This window comes from Kogia breviceps, chromosome 8 (assembly GCF_026419965.1).
Source record: "Kogia breviceps isolate mKogBre1 chromosome 8, mKogBre1 haplotype 1, whole genome shotgun sequence".
Classification (NCBI taxonomy): Eukaryota; Metazoa; Chordata; class Mammalia; order Artiodactyla; family Physeteridae; genus Kogia; species Kogia breviceps.
In genome coordinates, this window is record NC_081317.1 from 649,002 (window position 1) to 671,017 (window position 22,016).

Consider the following 22,016-nt stretch of genomic DNA (forward strand, 5'->3'; position numbering starts at 1 on the left):
AACCCTATAGCCACCTAGTCACCTCCAAAGGCGAGAGGGTGGAGAATACCAGCTCAGACGCGAGGCAGTCCTCAGGCGCTGGCAGAAGGTCACTGACAGGACCCGGCGCAACATGTGGTGGGCGGGCTTGCAGCTGAAGCTCCGGAAGTTTTTTTGTGGGTTATTTTTTGTGCGGTAGGCGGGCCTCTCACTGCCACGGCCTCTCCCGTTGCGGAGCGCAGGCTCCGGACGCGCAGGCGCAGCGGCCACGGCTCACGGGCCCAGCCGCTCCGCGGCACGTGGGATCCTCCCGGACCGGGGCACGCACCCATGTCCCCTGCATCGGCAGGCGGACTCTCAACCACTGCGCCACCAGGGAAGCCCGCTCCGGAAGTTTGAAGCCGGTGAGGGATCTGGCTGTTGGGCGCTTCTCTTCCCAAACTGTACTGACCCCTTCTGGAAGCACTGAGTACTTTTGCCCATAACTGCCTGCAGCTGCCCCCCTGATAATTGCAGTTCTTCTATAACCATTGCCGTGCAATCTAAGACCTTCCTCTGGTTCTGTAATCTTTTACGGTAGTCAGGGTTTGTGTGAAGAACTTCACACTGGGAAGATCAAGATACGTCCTAGGTTCCACTTCAATCTCCGTCATTTTGGCTTCGATTGATTCTTGTATCACGTACTAAGATGCATCCATTCTGATAGTGCAGCAAGAGCTGGCCCCAGGTCTGGCATTCTACAGAAAACTTTGCTGTGCAGTCCTTCATCTCAGCCGCCGGTGTTTCCAGAGGCAAGTCTGAGGCTTTTCCTTTGGATCTTCAAAATATTTTTGTAGATTTCCATCACTTTCTACTGTCTGCAAATATTTCAGTTCTTCAGAAAGAGAAGGTGCTTAGGTTCTAAAACGTTCAAGACTGAAAATAATGGTTTTTTGTAATAAAGAATTGCAAGACAAAAAATAACCAAATGGAAAAATCTGGAGTTAAAAAGCACAACAGGGCTTCCCTGGTGGTGCAGTGGTTAAGAATCCGCCCGCCAATTCAGGGGACACAGGTTCGAGCCCTGGTCCGGGAAGATCCCACATGCCACGGAGCGACTAAGCCCGTGGCACCACAACTACTGAGCCTGCGCTCAGAGCCCGCGAGCCACAACTACTGAAGCCCACGCACCTAGAGCCTGTGCTCCACAACAAGAGAAGCCACCGTGATGAGATGCCCGTGCACCACAATGTAGAGTCACCCCTGCTCGCCACAACTAGAGAAAGCCCGCGCGCAGCAACATAGACCCAATGTAGCCAAAAATAAAATAAATAAATACATTTACATTTTTAAAAAGCTCAACAAATGAAATAAAAAATCCACAAGATTCTGGTCCTAGAGCAACTGGATATCTACATGCAAAAAATTAATCTGGGGGAGTGGGGTGAATTGGGAGATTGGGACTGACATATACACACTGTTATGTATAAGATAGGTAACTAATGAGAACCTACTGTACAGCACAGGAGCTCTACTCAATGCTCTGTGGTGACCTAAACGGGAAGGAAATCCAAAAAAGAGGGGATATATGTACGTGTACAGCTGATTCAATTTGTTGTACAGCAAGAAACTAACACAGCATTATAAAGCAACTATACACCAATAAAAACTAATAAAAAATTAATCTAGACACAAACCTTACACCCTTCGTAAAAATTAACTGAAAATGGATCAGACCTCAATGTAAAATGCAAAACTATAAAACTTCTGCAAGATAACATAGGAGGAAATCTAGATGACCTTTGGGTGGGCAATGACTTTTGAGATACAAAATCAAAGGCACGATCCGTGAAAGAACTAATTGATAAGCTGGACTTCATTAAAATTAAAAACTTCTGCTCTGGGAAAGGCACCGTCAAGAGAATAAAAAGACAAGACACAAACTGAGAAAATATTGGCAAAAGACATATCTGATAAAGAACAGCTATCCAAAACATTCAAAGATCTATTAAAACTCAACAACAAGAGGGACTTCCCTGGTGGTCCAGTGGGTAAGACTCTGCATTCCCCAGTGCAGGGGACCCGGGTTCAATCCCTGGTCAGGGAAATAGATCCCGCACGCATGCCGCAACTAAGAGGCCGCACGCCGCAACAAAGATCCCGTGTGCCACAACTAAGACCTGGTGCAGCCAAAATAAATAAATATTTAAAAAAGAAACAACAAGAGAACGAACAACATGATTTTAAAATAAGCCAAAGTTTTCTTGGCTCCCCAGCCATCCTGGTGGCTGCTCTGGGTTGAGGGAGTCCCACTCCTAAGGCAAGATGCTGGCCGCGAAGAAGACGAAAATGTCGCTGGCGTTGATCACCTCTAGGCTCCAACTCATTATGAAAAGTGGAAAGTGCCTGCTGGGGTGCAAGCAGACTCCGAAAATGATCCGACGAGGCAGAGCAACGCTGGTCGTCCTCGCCAACGACTGCCCAGCCCGGAGGAAATCTGATATAGAGTATTACGCCACGCTGGCCAAAACTGGTGTCCATCACTACAGTGGCAATAATATTGAATTGGACACAGCATGTGGAAAATACTACAGAGTACGCACACTGGCTATCGCTGATCCAGGTGATTCTGATATCCTTAGAAGCGTGCCAGAACAGACTGGTGAAGAGTAAATCATGCACAATTTTTCTTTAATAAAACTGGCCCGGAGGAAGAAAAAAAAGAAACAAAAAACCCAAAAAGTATTTATAAAAAAAATAAAAAACATGCTGATAGAAACTAAAGAAGACCTACATAAATGGAAAGAAATCCTGCATTCATGGATTAGAAAACTTGATATTGTTGTCAGTATACCCTAAAAGTAACCTACAGGTTCAATATAATCAAATTACATGAATCAAACTTAACAACAGTCTTTTTTGCAGAAATAGAAAGTACAGAATTTGTACATGTGTCAATTTACAAAGATTCCTAAGATAGCTCAACTATGAAAGGCTAGAATCTAACAGTACATCTAGAAGGCTATAAACATAAACACAAATTGAAACAATTTTTTTCTACAAAGATTATAAGGGTTTACTATAAAAACTTTATGTCAATAAATTAGACAACGTACATGAACTGGATAAATTCTTAGAAATTTCTAGAAAGACACAAATTACTAAAACTAACTCAGGGACTTTGCAGACGTAATTAAGGGTATGGACCTTGAGATAGAGAGATTATCCTGAATTATCCAGGTGGAGCCAATCTAACAAATGACCACTTAAAATAAGAGAAATTGGGGCTTCCCTGGTGGCGCAGTGGTTGAGAGTCCGCCTGCCGATGCAGGGGAAGCGGGTTCGTGCCCCGGTCCGGGAAGATCCCACATGCTGTGGAGCGGTTGGGCCTGTGAGCCATGGCCGCTGAGCCTGCGCGTCTGCAGCCTGTGCTCCGCAACGGGAGAGGCCACAACAGTGAGAGGCCCGCGTACCGCAAAAAATAAAAATAAAATAAGAGAAATTCTCTTGGCTGTGGTCAGAGAGAGATGTGATGACAGTAGATGGGTCAGAGGGATACATGTTGTTGGCTTTGAAATGGAGAAAGGGGGTCATGAGCCAAGGAAGGCAGGCAGCCTCTAGAAGCTGGAAAAGACAAGGAAACAAACTCTCCCCAAAGCCTCGAGAAGGAACCCCAACCCTGCTGATATCTTGATTTCAGCCTACTTTGACCCATTTTGAACTTCTGACCCACAGAACTGTAAGATGATAAATTTGTGTTGTTTTAAGCCACTAAGTTTGTGGTAATTTGTTTTGGCATTAATAGAAAACTAGCACAATTATCCTGATACCAAGGCTAGATGAAGACATCATAAGAAAACAAAAATTTAGGCCAATATCCCTCCTAAATATAGATGCAAAAGTCCTCAATAAAATATTAACAAACTGAATAAGCAACGTATAAAAAGGATTATGCTCCATGACCAAATGGAATTTAATCCTAGAATGCAAGGTTGGTTCAACATCTGAAAATCAATTGACGTAATACATCATATTAATAAATAAAGAACATAAACCATATGATCCTCTCAATATATGAAGTAAAAACATCTGACAAAATCCAACCCTTATTCATGATAAAAACTGAATACTCAAAAAATATAAGGGGGCTTCCCTGGTGGCGCAGTGGTTGAGAATCCGCCTGCCGATGCAGGGGACACGGGTTCGAGCCCCGGTCTGGGAAGATCCCACGTGCTGCAGAGCGGCTGGGCCTGTGAGCCATGGCCACTGAGCCTGAGCGTCTGGAGCCTGTGCTCCGCAACGGGAGAGGCCACAACAGTGAGAGGCCCGCGTACCACAAAAAAAAATAAAAAATAAGGTAAGTTTTTCAAACTGATGAAGCGCATCTACAAGAAAATCGACAGCTAACATCCTACTTAAATGGTCAAAGACTCAGTGCTTTGCTCCTAAGATCAGGAACACCACTTCTACTCAACATTGTACTGAAAGTTCTAGCCAGTACAATCAGGCAGGAAAAAGAAAGGCATAGAGACTGGAAAGGAAGAAATGAAACTGTCTTTATTCACAGAAACATGATCCTACATGTTTAAAATACTAAGGAATCCACACAAAATCACTAGGACTAATAAATGAGTTCCACGGGTCACAGGATCCAAGATTAATATACAAAATTCAATTTTATTTCTACATCCGAGCAATGAACAACCTGAAAATGACATTAGCAAAGGAATTTCACTTGCAAGAGCATCAAAAAGAATAAAGTATCAGGAATACACTGAAGAAAAGAAGTGCAAGAATTGCACACTGAAAACTACAAACATTGCTGAGAGAAACTAAAGAAGACCTAAATAATTGAAAAGCAATTCTAAGTGTGATTAAATATTGTTAAGATGGCAGTTCTCTGCAACTTGATCTGTAGAGTCAATGTAATCTCCATCAAGACCGGGAAGTCTTTTTTCTTTTTCCCCAGAAATTGACAAGCTGATCTTAAAAAATTATATAGAAAGGCAAAGGACCCAGCATAACAACAACAAGAAAAATCTTGAAAACTAAGAACAAAGTTGAAAGACACACACTTCCCAATTGCAAAACTGGCCATAAAGCTAAGGAATCAAAAGAATGTGGTCCTGGCATAAGGACAGACATATATATCAATGGAACAGAATTGAAAGTCCAGAAACAAATCTGTACAAATCTGTTAATTTTTTGCAGAGGTGTTATGATGGACAGTTTTAAGTGTTATTCAATCAAAACCTGACCTAGGTGTTTCTGTGAAGGCATTTTGTAGATGAAGTTGAAGTTCATAATCATTTGACTTTAGGTAAAGGAAAATATCCTACATGACCTGGGTGGGCCTAATTCAATCCACTGAAAGGCCTTGAGAGCACAGCTGAAACTTCCCTGAAGAAGAAACTCTATCTATGGATAACTCATGACACAGGTTCAGCCTGCCATTCCCAACTCCTGCCCTAAGATTTTTTTAACTTGCCTAGTTAGCCCCTACAGTCTTGTCAACTGATTCTAGAAACAAATTCCTTAAAATATATCTCCCACCGATTTTTTTTCTCTGGTTGAACCCTAACTGACACAGGGGTCAAGGCAAGTCAATGAGGAAAGGATAGTCTTTTCAAAAAATGGTGCTAGGGGCTTCCCTGGTGGCGCAGTGGTTGAGAATCCGCCTGCCGATGCAGGAGACACGGGTTCGTGCCCTGGTCCGGGAAGATCCCACATGCCGCGGAGCAACTAAGCCCGTGAGCCATGGCCGCTAGGCCTGCGCGTCCGGAGCCCGTGCTCCGCAACGGGAGAGGCCGCGACAGCGAGAGGCCCGCGTACCGCAAAAAAAAAAAAAAAAAAAAAAAAAATTGGTGCTGGGGAAATTGGATATCGACGTGTAAAAAGATTAATTTAGACCCTCATCTCACAGCATGGACAAAAATTAGTACAAAAATGTAAGAGCTAAAAACATAAAACCATTTAGAATAAAACATAGAATAAGACTTCCCTGGTGGTGCAGTGCTTAAGAATCTGCCTGCCAATTCCAGGGACACAGGTTTGAGCCCTTGTCTGGGAAGATCCCACAGGCTGCGGAGCAATTAAGCCCGTGCGCCACAACTACTGAGCTCTCGCTCTAGAGCCTGTGAGCCACAACTACTGAGCCCGTGCACCTAGAGCCCGTGCTCCGCAACAAGAGAAGCCACCGCAATGAGTAGCCTGCACACCGCAACGAAGAGTAGCCCCCGCTCGCCGCAACTAGAGAAAGCCCACGCACAGCAACCAAGACCCAGTGCAGCCAAAAATAAATAAATTTATTTATTTTTTAATTAGAGAAACCTTTACGACCCTGGATTAAGCAGAGTTCTTAGATACAACATCAAAGGCATGATCTATTCCAGAAAAAAGAAACTTGACTTCATAAAAATTTAAAACTAAAAAAAAACAAAAACCTTTTTTGCACTTCAAAAGATATTTTTAAGGGGACTACACTCACTATCTTGTAATCACCCATAATAGAAGAGAATGTGAAAAAACAATATATATATACATATATACACACACATATATATATAATTGAATCACTTTTTTGTACATCTGAAACTAATGTAATATTGTAAATCAACTATATTTCAATAAAAATATTTTAAAAACAAAAAATACATTTTAAAATTATGAACATTAGGGCTTCCCCGGTGGTGCAGTGGTTGAGAGTCCGCCTGCCGATGCAGGGGACGCGGGTTCGTGCCCCGGTCCGGGAGGATCCCACGTGCCGCGGAGCGGCTGGGCCCGTGAGCCATGGCCGCTGAGCCTGCGCGTCCGGAGCCTGTGCTCCGCAACGGGAGAGGCCACGACAGTGAGAGGCCCGCGCACCGCAAAAAAAAAAAAAAAAACTTAAACAAAAAAAATTTTTTTTAATATGACTCAGCAATTCCACTCCTTGGTATTGATTCGGGATAAATAAAAACACATGTCCATACAAAGAAATTTTTGGCAAATGTTCCTTGCACCATTTATGCATAAGAGCCAAAAAAATGGAAACAATCCAAATGTCCATTAACTGGTGAATGAGTAAACGAAATGTCTTTGATCCATTTAATGGAATACTATTTAGCAATAGAAAGAAAGACACCAACTGCCGATATGTCCTAGGGCATGGCATGGGTGAACCTCAAAAACGTGCTAAGTGAAAGAAGTCAGATGTGAAAAGCTACAAAAGATTCCATTTGTATGAAATGCTTTTTTTTTAAGATTTTTTTTTTGATGTGGACCATTTTTAAAGTCTTTATTGAATTTGTTACAATATTGCTTCTGTTTTATGTTTTTTTGGATTTTTGGCTGCGAGGCATGTGGGTTCTTAGCTCCCCAAGCAGGAATCAAACCCTCATCCCTTGCATTGCAAGGCAAAGTCTTGACTTCTGGACCGCCAGGGAAGTCCCCTGAAGTGCTTTTCTAAAAAGGCAAACCTATAGAGGCAGAAAGAGGATTAGTGGTTGTCTGAGAAACGGGTAGAAACAGGGATTCATGGAAAATGAGCAGGATGGATCGTTCTGGGTGATGGAAATATTCTAAACCTGAATTGTGGTGATATTTGCACAGTTCTGCAAATTTACTAAAAATCAATAAGTTATCAGGACTTCCCTGGTGGCACAGTGGTTAAGAATCTGCCTGCCAATGCAGGGGACACGGGTTTGAGCCCTGGTCCAGGAAGATCCCACATGCCACGGAGCAACTAAGCCCGTGCACCACAACTACTGAAGCCCATGCGCCTAGAGCCCGTGCTCTGCAAAAAGGGAAGCCACTGCAATGAGAATCCCATGCACCGCAACGAAGAGTAGCCCCCGCTCGCTGCAACTAGAGAAAGCCCGCGCACAGCAATGAAGACCCAGCCCAGCCAAAAATAAATAAATAAATAAATAAATTTTTTAAAATAAAAAATAGAAATAAGTTGTCCACTTAAAACGAGTATATTTTGTGGTATGGAAGTGATAACTCAATCGAGCTGTTTTTTAAAAAATAAACAAATAAGAAAGCTACAACATAAAAAACAAACTAAACCGGACTGGTTAGGGTTATAAATTTAGGTGGTTGAAGTATAAGAATACAAGGTGGTAGGGACTTCCCTGGTGGTCCACTGGTTAAGACTCCGTGCTCCCAATGCAGGAGGACTGGGTTCGATCCCTGCTCAGGGAACTAGATTCCCACAGGACGCAACTAAAAATCCTGCATGCCACAATGAAGGTCCCGAGTACTGCAGCAAAGACCCAGTGCAACCAAATAAATAAATATTAAACACAAAAAACACCAAGGTGGTCATTATCTTGAAATTTGGGTGGTTATCGAGTGGGGCCGGGGCGAGGCACCAGGGAGGGGTGGGGGTGGGAGCCAGTGAGTAGAGGGGAGGCTAGGGGGCTCCTAGGAGACTGACCACGTCCTATTTCTTGACCTGGATGGTGAGCACATGAGTGCTTGCTTTACAGTAAAACGTTTTTATTTATGTATTTATTTATATATATTTCTTGCCTCACCACATGGCTTTCAGGATCTTAGTTCCCCGACCAGGGATTGAACCTGGGCAGCGGCAGTGAAAACACCGAGTCCGCTGGACTGCCAGGGGATTCCCATAAAACTTTAAGTATACATTTTGTTTTATACATGTTTCTTGACATATGTTATATAACAGAATGGTAACCCTTTACAATAACGACCAAAAAATGCATTGTTTCTGGGAATAAATCTAACAAAAACGAGCAAGACCTGTCTGCAGCAAATTACGAACTTTACTGAAAAACATTAAATCAGCCCCTAATAAGTGTATGGTAAGGCAAAGGGATCAATTATTCCCCGAACAGATTTGTAGTCAATGCAATTCTGATCAAATCCTAAAAGGTTTTTCAAAGAATTTAACAAAATCAAATTAAAAACAAGCCCAAGAAGAGCCACATGACTCTTCAAGGATACTGATATCCCGCTAGCTATTATGGCTTCTGCAGACTTATAAAGCTGTAACTATCAGGACAGCATGATCTTGGCCCAGGGAAAACAAACCGATCCACAAAAAGCAACAGAGAGCCCAGAACAGTCCACAGGCACATACACAACCTGGAACACTGATTATAGAGCATCTGCAAAAGAAGGAACTAGTTCATAAATAAATCAATAAAATATCAAAATCAATACAAATGAAATACAATAATAATATCTGATATGCAGGGTTGAAACAAAGGGACAGAGTTAAAGTACTTGGACAGGAATGGCCCTTAGGTTGGAGAGGGCTAAATGGGAGCCCATGTGATGGAAAATCCCTTCACTGCTCCAGTGAGGATATAAGATGTGTTAGATTAGGTGTTCGTGGTATAACTGCCAACTAATTAAGGAGAAAAATGGAACACTTGGCATTGGAGGGTTCCACTACAAAAAGAAGTGAGAAATAAGAAAAAAGAAGCATAGAAAAAACTGGACAACTAAAAGGCAGAAAATAAAGTCACAAAAAGAAGTTTAAGTTGTGGAATTAATTACAGAACCCTCAGTCAGGACAGGTCTGTAGGGAGCTCTCTCCAAGAATATGCATGTCAATTACCCCAAACAGGAAAAATTTCCACCTACATCTTGGACAGGAAGGTGCCTCTACTTACCATCAGTCAGGAGGAAGGAAACTTCCCTCTACCCCCAACAGCCCAGCCAATCAGAGACTGCAGGGGCCCAGCCAATGGGAAGCCTCCATTGAACCCCCGGCTCCTCCAATGGAATCATTGGTTATCACAGCCCTTCCCTACTCCCCCTTTTCCCTATAAAAGCAAGTTCCCACTCCTGTTCTCTGGATTTGGCTTTTTTGTCTGCCATATCTTCCATATCCCAAATTGCAATTTCTCTGCTATTCCCAAATAAACTCGCTTTCGCTGGTAAAATAACTGGCTACCATTTATTAAAGTTGATATATTTATATGGTGTCAGAAGTGGGATCTGAAGGAGGCGAACCCCAAGAGATGACGGGCCCGGGAATTGAGCGAGGTACCCACACTGTGAGCCCTTCATGCTCATCACTTTCCTGAGTCTTGTCTTGGATTCCAAAATGCTTCTTTGCATTTTGAGTTCTCTGGCTTTTTTCGGGATCTGGAAAGGCTTTGTCCTTCCAGGGGAAAGGTTTCATCCTTTCTGGTTCAAGGTTTCGCCCTTGGTGAGTACTCAGTTGTTTTCCGGAGTGTGCAATAGTGACATTCTTTTGGAACATAGAGCTAACTGGAATCCAATAATTTGCTTTATTCCTTTTGGAATCTGGGCTAGGACTCCAGCAACTTTCTTGGGTTTCCAGGAGAACTTAAGGAAAAGGGATGCTGGTCATCTAAATGCTCTGAGGGCAGCCCTCCCTCAGGGACTCTGGAAGGTACATGTTTGAAAGCTATGGACCCTGACATGCTCATTTCTTTTTCCCCTGACACGCTCATTTTTAACTAAGTGGGCTGAACCAACTAAAAGTAATCCAGAATTATCATGGCCATTACAGGGAACTTTCAATCTTCCCAAACTTTTGTTTGTTTGTTTTTTGTGGGTTTTTTTTGCGGTACGCGGGCCTCTCACTGTTGTGGCCTCTCCCGTTGCGGAGCACAGGCTCCGGACGCGCAGGCTCAGCGGCCGTGGCTCACGGGCCCAGCCACTCCGCGGCATGTGGGATCTTCCTGGACCGGGGCACGAACCCGCGTCCCCTGCATCAGCAGGCGTACTCTCAACCACTGCCCCACCAAGGAAGCCCAAAACTTGTTTTTCTTAAGATTAAATTGGAGAACTGTGGCTCTAAAATTTTATTTTACTTAATTTATTATTTTTTAAATTAATTAATTTATTTATGGCTGCGTTGGGTCTTCGTTGCTACGTGGGCTTTCTCTAATTATGGCGAGGGGGGCTACTCTTCATGTGGTGCACAGGCTTCTCACTGCAGTGGCTTCTCTTGTTGCAGAGCACGGGCTCTAGGCGCACAGGCTTCAGCAGTTGTGGCACGCGGGCTCAGTAGCTGTGGCTCGCGGGCTCTAGAGCACAGTCTCAGTAGTCGTGGTGCGCTGGCTTAGCTGCTCCACGGCATGTGCAATCTTCCCGGACCAGGGCTCGAACCCGTGTCCCCTGAATTGGCAGGCAGATTTTTAACCACTTTGCCACCAGGGAAGTCCCATGTGGTTCTAAAATTAAACAAGAAGGATGGGATATTTATTTTCATTTGTACCTGGAAGCTTCCAAATGTGGACAAAAGTCTAAAATTGCCTCTTTGCAAGATACCATTTCTAAATTGGCCAAAACAACTAAAAAACTTGAAAAGAACAAAACAGTTTCTGAAGCCTTGTGCTCCTTGAGTCCCTCCCCAACTTCTTTGTCTCTGGCACCATCTTGTGTGTCTTCTCCGCCCCCTTTGTCTCAGACTCCGCCCCCTTTGTTTCTTCCTCTCCCCTCCCCTGTGAAAACCTGCCCCTTTAAAATCGGACCCTCAGGGAGACTTCTCTGGCCGTCCAGTGGTTGAGGCTTCACCTTCCAATGCAGGGGGTGCAGGTTTAATATGTGGGCAGGTAGCTAAGATCCCACATGCCTCGGGACCAAAAAACCAAAACACAAAACAGAAGCAGTATTGTAACAAATTCAATACAGACTTCAAAAATGGTTCACATCAAAAAAAAAAATCTTTAATAAAAAATAAATAAAATTGAACCTTCTTAGGGTCCAAATGCTTAACCCCTAATTATAGTTTTTAAGTTAAATGGAGCAGGAGTCCCCTGGTGGCACAGTGGTTAAGAATCTGCCTGCCGATGCAGGGGACACGGGTTTGAGCCCTGGTCCGGGAAGATCCCACGTGCCACGGAGCAACTAAGCCCGTGCGCCACAGCTACTGAAGCCTGTGCGCCTAGAGCCTGTGCTCCGCAACGAGAAGCCACTGCAATGAGAAGCCTGCACACTGCAATGAAGACCCAATGCATCCAAAAATAAATAAATTGAAATAAATAAATAAATAATAAAAATCAGTAGTGTACTCAGGTAAAACTAAAACCTTTTTTTTCATTTACTAAAAGGACAAGGTTTTCTTGGAATATTGGTCTGCTTCTCATGGGAGATTACGAAGAATTTTTCTTTACCTTTTTTTAAAGTAATCTTCTTAGAAAGCAAAGATTTGTGTTTTAACAAAATTATTTCCTGTGCTTACGTTGTCTTACTCAGGCCGTTCATGACTAAAGAAAACTGAGTCTTCTCAATATTTTCATTTATTTATTTATTTTTGGCTGCATTGGGTCTTCGTTGCTGCGCGCAGGCTTTCTCTAGTTGCGGCAAGTGGGAGCTACTCTTCGCTGTGGTGCGCGGGCTTCTCATTGCAGTGGCTTCTCTTGTCACAGAGCACGGGCTCTAGGCTCATGGGCTTCAGTAGTTGTGGCTCGCAGGGTCTAGAGCGGAGGCTCAGTAGTTGCGGCTCATGGGCTCTAGAGCGCAGGCTCAGTAGTTGTGGCGCACGGGCTTAGTTGCTCCGCGGCATGTGGGAGCTTCCCGGACCAGGGCTCGAACCCGTGTCCCCTGGATTGGCAAGCGTATTCTTAACCACTGCGCCACCAGGGAAGACCTCTTCTCATATTAAAAGAGCTAAGTTTTGCTTACAACTGTGTAACCTCTTGAATTTGCCTTTGAAATCTTTTATTGTTACTTTGGTCAGACAGATAATTAAGTATCATTTCATAATGAAGTGTGGTCCTGTTTGGTCAAATGTCCGAAATCTTTTGTTACTTTTGACAAACTTCCCCCAAATCAAGTTCTAAATGAAGTCTTGCTGACCTTGCACTAACTGGACTCTTCCAGAGGGCCCCTGGAGAATCTCCAAGGATTGGTCTCTCACCTGGTAAAATGCTGACCTAGTCAGGCTTACATGATGAGGTAGATTACATGGGAAGCTTGTAATAGGCTTCTAAATAAGAAGGAATACAGAATAATCTTTGAACCTTATAGTTGTATAGGTACGTATTAACATGTGCTCAAAATCGTATGAAATTGCTAAATTCTGAGATGTCCTGATATAACGTTATTGGTTATGATTTTTGTTTTGTTTTTGGTTTGGGGGTTTTTTTGGTCGTGCTGCATGGCTTGCAGGATCTTAGTTACCCGGGCCCCAGCAGTGAAAGCGCCAAGCCTTTGGACCACCAGGGAATTTCCAACCACTCACCGTTTTAAACATGACGTCATAGAGATAATCTGATCCTTTGCCACTCCCATTATAATGAATTCTCGTCAGATTTTTAATAATCGGCATTTTCAGGTCTTTCCGTCGTTATAATTACTGCTTTCCTCTGACGCTTCGGCAAATGTGCTCCTCCTTATAGAGATACCTGGAAAGGATTCTGACGGGTACTCTGAAACAGTTGTCCTTCTTATAACTCTAAGATCATACGACTGAACTGTGTAAGAATTTCTAAAACTCTAATGGAAAACCTATTGCTTTAATGTTCTGTTTTCCAGACATAATGGATCCCCTTTTCTCCTCTCCTTTAAGCTGTCTATAACTTAAAACAATTTGCTGAAGTGTATCTTGGCATCAAAGGTTGAAGCATTTACATTTTCTCCCTACCTGGTCCCTCAAGAGTTCTGAAACCCTTATTAAGTTTTTTTTTGTTTTTCATGACAGTGGACGTATGTGCACACATTCAATGGAGTCTGTTGTCCCTGAACAAGGACACCCAAAGCACGTGGCTCCTGCTTTTTTGATCCGAGCTGAGAAAGGGAGAAATACTTCTGCATTGTAAAGGCCTCGTTGCTTCTACTGAAAATAACCAGGTGGGCAATTCCCTGGCGTCCAGCGGTTCGGACTCTGCGCTCTCACTGCCGAGGGCCCGGGTTTGATCACTGGGGGGGGAACGAAGATGGTGCAAAGCCACACGCTGTGGCCAGAAAGAAAAAAAGTTTAAGAAAATAACTAGTTAAGATTAACATATACACACTACTATACATAAAATAGATAAGCAACTCAATATTTTATAATAACCTATAAGGGAAAAGAATCTGAAAAGGAACGTGTGTGTGTAACGAGTCACTTTGATGTCCACCTGAAACTAACACAACATTGTAAATCAACTATACTTCAATTAAATTTTAAAAAAAACACAACTAAAAAAGAAAGAAAGAAAATCACCAAGTTCTGGCAGAGCACTCCTTTTGCAGCGCACTCCCAGAAGACCAAGACCCCGAACATCACAGCCCACAGCCTGGAGATTCTGGGTGCTGGAAAAGGCACCTCCAAAAGGATTCTCTCTAGCCTCGCCAGAAGGGCCCCATCAAGTCCTGTTGACTAACCCTTGTGCCACCAAACTCCAGAGAGGGGACTCTTGGGTTCAGTGTCACACCTAAAGGAGGCACCAAATCCCAACTGGACCTGCACACTCCCTGGTGACCCGAAGATAACGCCCATTAGGACCTGAAGCAGAGAACACCTGAGGCCAACAGCTTTCCCAGAACGTCTGGGCCAGGCCTGTATACCTTTACTTAAACACCATCCCTCACCTTGTTCCTCCCTCCCTTCTATGGAAGGACAACACCCCCATTCGTACCTCCCAGTCCTTGAAGAAAGGGGGGAGCCTCTCTGATCGCTCCATTTGCCACTGGAATCCTCAGCTGGCCCAGCATAGCGATGGCCCTTCGGTTCAGCCTATAAGTAATTTCCCTGGGGTTCCAGATGCTGCTTTCTGTCCAAATTGTTCTGCAGGCCCATTTTACAGAGTTAGGGAGCTAAGCCCACCTAAATTTATTCCTTGCTTCAATTTGACCCAACCCTGGGATAGGAAAACAAGATCTTTAGAACATCTGCATGAAAAGTTCAACGGAGCTGGCAACGCGAGTTGAGTCACCTGCAAACTTGTTGATGTATCACCTGTACATCTAGGTAACCGGCTGTGGCGTAACATTTCCGAGCCTCGGCTAAGTAATGCCAGCGCCTCTGCACCAATGAAGGAACCCACAGATTCCATCACTCGTGAGGAGGCTTTACGTGCACCCCCTGGTTTCACCTGCACATGTGGAAATTTGGGGACGGCCTTTATGCTCGGGCAGCCCATTGTCTTGGTGGCTGGAGAACACAGGACGGTGCGCCCTGCTGTATTCGTCCTGTTCTCCTGACGGAACTGCAGAGAAGCCTCACGTTGATCTGTCCCATTAAACCTCTCTACTGCCTTAAGCGAGAACCTCCAGCAGCCGTAGGAGATTCTGCCGCTACCTCTGTAGGGAGAGCCTCCCTCCACGGATGGGCGGAAGCCCCACCGAACATACGATCAGGAGCCTCTCCCTGACACTAGGAGAGTTCGCCAACAGCTCAGCGACGGTTCACTCAACTCATCAGCCAAGGTGGTTTCGGGCAACCACGCGCCTGCCATTACCTACTTGCCGTCTGCAGCAGCAAACCCCTCTTGCTGCAAGTGGTCAAACGCCTCTGCGGAAGCAGAGACCCAATGACATAAAACTAAAGAGCAAGCGCATTGGTTAGAGCAATATCACCGGACAACCCGCTGTCTTTTTGGTGTATTCAGCTGGATACCTGCAGGTCTGGCTCCTGGTTTAGAGCCATCGTGCAAACTGGCCATCCCTCGCAGCTCCCAGGGAGCCCTGGAGCTGGGAGGAATCCAGCCTTTCCCGGCAGGACGTGTCCCCTCCCCACCCTTCCCATGGGGCCCAGGGGTTGCGTGCCAGCTTGGCAGGTCAGCGGCTTCCCTGTGCCGGGATAGGCTCCTCTCCCTGACAAACCTCAGCCCATCCAGGTCTGCAGCCGACCACCATGACCACCACGAAGAGAACAGATGGCGGCGAGGCGGCTGTGACCATGCGGGACCCCCAGGGGAAGGGGGGGGGGTCTGCCAGGGTCTCTAGAGACACCAGCCCCCGTGGTCCTTGAGGTTCTGAGAGGGCAGGGGTCGGGCTGAGCTCAGCGGTGGGGGCCTGCAGCTCCTGGCACAGTCCATGCTGGCGGTGCCTCCACGCTGACCAGCCCTCCCCTCGGCCCCTAGCTGTGCTCCTGTCCTCCAAGCTCCAAGGCCGCGCCCTCCTCCCGGGTGGGTGAGGCCATGCTGACCCGCATGCCCACCACGCAACAGCACTGAAACTGCCTCGCCCCCTTGGGAGCCCAGCCCAGTAGGGGCCCCAAGGCTTGGCGCTCACCCACCCCAAGCAGCCGGCTTGGTTCCTGCAGTCCTGCTGGGGGAGACATGAGCCTGCAGAGCCAGGGTTGGGGAGAAGCCACGATGGCAAGCATGAGGCCCCACCCCAGGCCTGGGAAGCAGTGGACCTCTGCGGTCTGAGGGATCCCTACTCAAGAGGCCTCCCCCGAGTTCAGCACCCTGGAGCAGGTTGGTGGGCAGCGCAGGGGGATCCAGGAGGTCAGGGCCCCCGACTTGGACCCACTTCCTGCTGCTATCAGCCTGAGAGAGTCCCCCTTCCGGACCACTTTGGGGATCCCACTGGACCAGCTCTTTGGGTGGAGTCCCCCACCCATCCTTTTGCCTCCCGGGGAGCTCCTGGGCCCAGGAGGCCATGAGAAGTCCAGGCAGACCCACGGGATTCCTGCAGTGGAGGAGCATCAGGAACTTCAGGCCCCCGGGGTGAGCAGGTGTGTCGGGGGAGACTGTGTGTTGGTTCGGCTGCTACAGGCACCCGAATGACTCGTGGTCACATCCAACTCTGCAGGGAACCAGCTGTGTGTCCCTGGGGTCTGCTCACCCTCTCTGCCGTCATCTATCCTCTGTCCCACGGGGAAGGCCTACCCACTCCTGGGGAGCCAGCCCTGTGGGACACACGGTCGCTGAAGAATGCAGGCTGAATTAAGGACCCAGCAGCTGGCAGACCGGGGCTCTGAGGGGGGTTGGAATTGGCAGAGGAGCTCAGAGCTGACCCTGCCCCACCGGTCCCCCCCAGATCCCAGTGTGGACCGGCAGAGGGCCGTGGGCAGATTTATTCGGGGTTTAGAGGCCTGGAGCAAATCCATCACGGTCCCCTTCCTCCACCCTCACTGTCAAACCTATGTTCCGTCGTGCCCGTGGGCGTCCACTGCGTCCGGCGGCGCCTGCGCTACAAGAGGTTCACCGTGGCCACCACCTCCTTGCAGCCAGTGACGGCGAACTCGCGGCCAGCCACGCGGTAGTAGCTGAGCTGCGCGGCCAGGAGCTCGGCGCGGGCCTGCTCCGGGAAGAAGCCCTCCCCGGCCATCTCGTCCCGGAAGCAGTTGACCACGTCCCCCTTGTCCAGCAGCAGGAAGGGCACGATGGCCGCGGCCTGCCACAGAGGGTGCTCGCGGACCAGGAGCGCCCTCAGGCTGGCGTGCAGCTCCTCCTCGGCCTGTGCCGCCACCGCCGCGGCCGCGGCCCCGTGGGCGCTGTCTGCGCGCAGGGCCAGCGCGCGGGACGCGTTCTGCAGCACGGAGTGCGTGACCTCCGCGCCGCCGTTGCCGCTGAGGAGCACGTAGATGGCGTTGTGGAAGTGGTGCGACCGCTGCGGCTGCAGGAAGCCGTGCAGCTCATCCAGCAGCGCCGGCGGCAGGAGCTCCACGTCGTCCAGTACCAGGAGCGGAGTCTTCTCCTCCGCTTCGGCCCGCGCCACCACGTCGGCCACGCGCCGCCCCAGCTCCTGGCGGCAGTCCGCCGCGGCGCGCGGCTCGGGGCAGTGGTGCCGCGCGTGGTACTGCAGCACGAGCGCGCCATCCTCGAGCACCGCGCGGAAGTGGCGCGCCAGCAGGCGGCCCACATGGCTCTTGCCCACGCCGCTGGGCCCGAGCAGCGCCAGGAGCAGCGGGCGGCTATGCACGTGCGTAGCCAGGTAGTCCCGCAGCAGCGCCACGATGCGCCCCACGGCCGCCGGCTGGCCGAACACGGCACGCTGCAGCGCCTTCTCCAGACCGTCAAGGTCATAGCGCTGCGCGTTATCGTCCAGGTTCTCGATTGCGTTGAGCACCTGGAAGCCCACGATGGCCACAAGCAACAACAGGCAACGCTGCGCGCGGCTCCGGCGCTCCGCGCGCGGCCGGTACTTGCGCGACGTCTCGGGGTAGAGCACGACGCGGCTGCGCCGGAGCTTCTTTCGCGGAGGCCTCGAGGACAGCTCTGCCGGGCCGTCGAAGGTGAAAAACTGCGGCTGGTCTGGGTCCGCGCGCGGCGCCCGGGGCTCGGAGTCCGGCCTCACGGCCGGAGGCGGGAGGCACCGCTTGCGCAGGAGGCGCACGCGGCGGCGCAGGCGGACCACGGCGCGCACGGGCGCGATCACGCTCTGGCCGGGGGCGACGGGGTCCGCTGCCGCGGGCTCCGGGCTGAGCTGGCCGCGGTCCATGGCGCAGGGGCGGCGCTGGGCATGCAGGTCGCCCTCCCTGCAACAGGAAGACGGGGAGGGTCTCCAGACTTCCGCCCGGCTGACTGGGACCCTCCCCCGAGATCTCAGCTCCCCACGAGGCCCCCCGGAGTGCGGCCCGCTGCCCCGAGGCCAGGGTCTGGTACCGGCCTCGCCCCTCTGACCAGGAAGCGGCTTCCCGCGAGGCCCCAATGCAAATCTCTCGGATCCTCGCATAAACAGCCGCAGGCCTTGAGGAAGTGGCTGCGGGGGGGCGAGGGGAACGGGGGCGCATTTTATCGGGCGGCCGCCGCCCGGGCTTCCTGGAGGAGGAGTCGGAGTCGGTGCCGACCTGGCGCCAATTAGGGGTGGAGCAGGGTCAAGGCCGGACCCCGCCCCTGACGCAGCTCGACTGCCGGGCGCCGGGGGCCCTCCGGTCCCTAGAGGGGGGGCGTGGGAAGCAGAGGCCCAAGCATCCCCAGAGTTCAGACATGCCCCTCCTCCACGAACACTTGGTCGGGGGGTGGGGGGAGGTCTGGCCGGAACTTCTGCTTTCCAGAATGGGCCCCTGTCCCCAAGCTGAGCCCAGGCCTCCCAGCATAGCTCTAGAGGGCACACTAATGGAGTTGGGGGCAGGGAGCCCCCTAGAGGCGGGTGGGGGTGGGGTGAAAAGAGGGACAGAAAGACAAGACCCGGAGAAGGAGAGATGAAGCCACTGAGGAGACAGCTGGAGAAAGGTGGCGTGGATGCCCCCGGCCCTCCCCAGTACCTGCAGCTGCGTCAGCTCAGGCTCTCGCTGGCCCGCCCCCAGCCCCCCAGGGCGGCCCCCCCCCCCCCGCCGCCTGAGACGCAGGAAGCAGAATGTGCTGGCTTCCTGGCGGGGGTCGGGGTGGGGTCAGGGGCCTCACTGGGTCAGCTCAGGCTCAGAGGGGCAGCGACACCTCCTGCGGAGCGGAGGAAGCTCTGGGGAGGTTTCCGCTTCTTTGCAAAGGAAGTGAGTCAGGGGCGTGGCGCGGGCGGGACTCAGGCTGGACGGAGGCACCAGAGGGGGAGGCCTGGCTGACTCGCCCAGGTACCCTGGCCGGTTGGTCACCTACCTTAAAGCCCTCCCAGCCCTCCTGACTCAGCCCAGGCCCAGGACACCCGGTGAGGCCGAGGGCATTGCCTCCCCTGGGGTCCCACGTGCCTTTGCTCCTCAGCCTGCCCTCCACAGGACCCCCACCTCCCCAGGGACATCTGCGCCTGACCACCCTCCGCCCCCGCAGGGCCCACAGCGAGGGGGATAGGCGTGTCCAGGCTGCCGGGGAGCAGCGGCGGAGCGGGCCGCCAGGGTTCTCTCCCTCTCCCCTCGCCCAAGCCCAATCCGGGTGCTCACAGAGTAGGGCTCGTCTCCTTTTCCTCCCCCTCTTCCACCAGGTCCCGGGCTCCACGGCGCTCCCCACCTCCGCCTCCCCCTTTGTCTTCCCCTGTACCCCGGCCTAGAGCCCCCACCCCAGGACAGAGCAGGAAGTTCTAGAATGGGGGAACAAACCCCACGCATGACTCAGGGCCCTGGTCGGAGGGCAAATTTAGAAAGAACTTGGGCCAGGAGTTGGCAGGTGGAGACTCTGGACCTTTCCCCGGCCGCCAGCTTCATGTGGCCCTGCCCCGCCCCCGTTCCCACCTCTGTGTAGGCTGGCCTGCCTGGGTGACCCTCCCCTCCGGGGCGGGTCTGCTAACCAGTAACGCCCCCAGACCAGTCCTGGCCCCGAGCCATCGGGACTCGACTGTGTCCCGTGGGCGCTGGCAGTCCCGAGGCCCCGTCCTCCATCCTCCCTGCCCCTCATCCTCCACACTTCTGCCCACACGGGTCCCTCTGCAGAGCACGCCATCCCTCCCCACTTCCCAGCTTCCCTCCACCTCCCTGCCCAACCTGCATCAGGGAGAAGTCACTCGTGGGCTGGGGGATTCCCGTCCTCCCCAGCATATGGGGCTCCTGCCTGTGCATGCGTGTCCGATGCCCTCTGGCAGGATCACTGAGAAACCACTGCTTCTCCGCTTCCTCCTCTCCAGCTGCGGGCCTGGTGGCTCCCCGAGACCCGCTGCCCCTTTCTGTGCTGGGCCAGGTGCTTAGGGACCCCTCGAGCCTCACCCACCATGTGGGCCCTGCCCAGGCCTTCCGGGAACCAGGACGGAAGGCTATCTGTCCAGGTCTCTGCTGGTGCCCCATGGCCCCGCTATGAAAGTGGGGTCCTTTGGGGTCTTCAGGCTTTCTACAGTCTCCCAGCTTCTTCTGACACACAGAACCCCAGGGGACCCTGACAGGCAGACGCGGGAAAAGGTGCACGGGGGGGGGGGGGGGGGAGCACTGGCTGTCAGCTGCTTCTGCCAGATGCTGGTTCCAAACCTGCTGGGGTCCAGAGCCCCATCACTGGGTGAGGAGGGAGCCTGTAAGTGGGGTGTGGCGGGAGTCAAGAAAGTCAAGCCTCAGAGGACCTGCCCCCAGCGGGGTCAAGGGCGAGCCTGAGCCCTGCACTAAGGCCTGCCTCCTCTGTACTTTCTTCCCCATCTCCAGGGGTGAAGGGGTCCCCACCTGTCCCTACTCTTCAGGACCGAGCCCACCACACCCATATGATGGCCTTCCAGCCCGTGCCCCGTCCAGCCCTGAATTCAGGTCCACATCTTCAACATGGTCTCTGTAGACTCCTCACCTCGCTGCCCACCCCTGACCCCTGCACCAGCCCCGTGTGGGCTCAGGTTCACAAACTGCTGGCCTGGAGGAGGGCAGGGCCCGCACCACACACATGCTTCCTCCTCCCCGAATTCCTCTGCGGACGCTCCCTTCCTCTGACCAGACCTCCCACCCCACAGCTTCCCCACAGCCCTGCCCGTCAGGCCTCAGGATTCCCGCCTCCCTCGCAGCCCCAGAGGGTCCCTGAGCTCAGCTGCCCCCTCCCACCGGCCCACCTGGGGCTCTCCCTCGCTGCAGCCCTCACCCCCACCCCGTCCATCCTTGCAGCTCACGCCCTCCACCTGACGACCCCCGCCCACCGGGGCCTCTGGTCCCTGGTCCCTTCATCCGGGCTGTTGGAGCCTGGCCTCACCGACTGGTCTCCGTCCCCCTTGACCATGAGCCTCGGGGGTGGGGGGTGGGGGGTCACACGGGCACTTGCTCCTCCCCCGGCCCAGCTCCTTCCTCATCCTCTTCTCGGGCCCCACCTCTGCCCCATCCTGTCTCCCAGCCCAGAACCTGGCCCCCTGGCCCCCAGAGGAAAAGCGGCAGCTGGAAGGGGGTCCCCGCCTCCTCCCTGGGAACGCGCCCGCTCCCGCGGGGCCCACCTGGGCCTGGCGCTGCCCCCTCCCCCACTCAGTGACACCCCAGCGGTCCCCCCACGCCCCATCCACTTTTCATTCCTTGTCACTCCCATCAGCACACAAACACCGGGCTCCTCCCCGACTGCCAATGCCCACACCCCCGATCTTTGCTTTCCTCAGTCACCACCTCTACCAGTCCCTCCCCAACACCTGCAAAGCCGCACATGTCAAGGTCACAGTGACCTCCACACAGCCTGCCCTGGGCAACATGTCAGCAGTGGTGATGGGCACTGAGGAGTCTCTTGGCCCCGAGCGCAGCCAGGCCCAGGCCTCACCATCCGCAGCTGCTGTCCCAGACAGCGCTGGGCATCCAGGCTGTGCCCACGGAGACAGGCGCCAGGAAAGCGCCCGCCAGCCTGCACTACCACCCACCCTGGCGTGCACAGAAACAGCTCACCTGC

At 51.2% G+C, this 22,016-nt stretch overlaps 1 protein-coding gene and 2 pseudogenes across 2 annotated transcripts; 1 reads left to right on the forward strand and 2 right to left on the reverse strand.

Moving 5' to 3' along the window:
- Nucleotides 1–336: 336 nt before the first annotated feature.
- LOC131761488 (kinetochore-associated protein DSN1 homolog pseudogene) lies at nt 337–2,197 on the reverse strand (annotated as a pseudogene).
- An 86-nt stretch (nt 2,198–2,283) lies between these two features.
- Nucleotides 2,284–2,657, forward strand: LOC131761174 (large ribosomal subunit protein eL30 pseudogene; annotated as a pseudogene).
- A 14,109-nt stretch (nt 2,658–16,766) lies between these two features.
- Nucleotides 16,767–19,399, reverse strand: TOR4A (torsin family 4 member A). Of its 2 annotated transcripts, none has more exons than XM_067040212.1 (2): nt 19,359–19,399; nt 16,767–18,301 (listed from the first exon to the last, which is right to left on the reverse strand). In XM_067040212.1, the coding sequence occupies exon 2, from the start codon at nt 18,262–18,264 to the stop codon at nt 17,014–17,016; it is 1,251 nt and encodes a 416-aa protein (XP_066896313.1). In that variant the 5' UTR covers nt 18,265–18,301; nt 19,359–19,399; the 3' UTR covers nt 16,767–17,013. The 2 variants fall into 2 exon arrangements, with proteins under 2 accessions (XP_066896313.1, XP_058927480.1); XM_059071497.2 differs by lacking the exon at nt 19,359–19,399 and adding an exon at nt 19,031–19,218.
- Between the last annotated feature and the right edge of the window lie 2,617 nt (nt 19,400–22,016).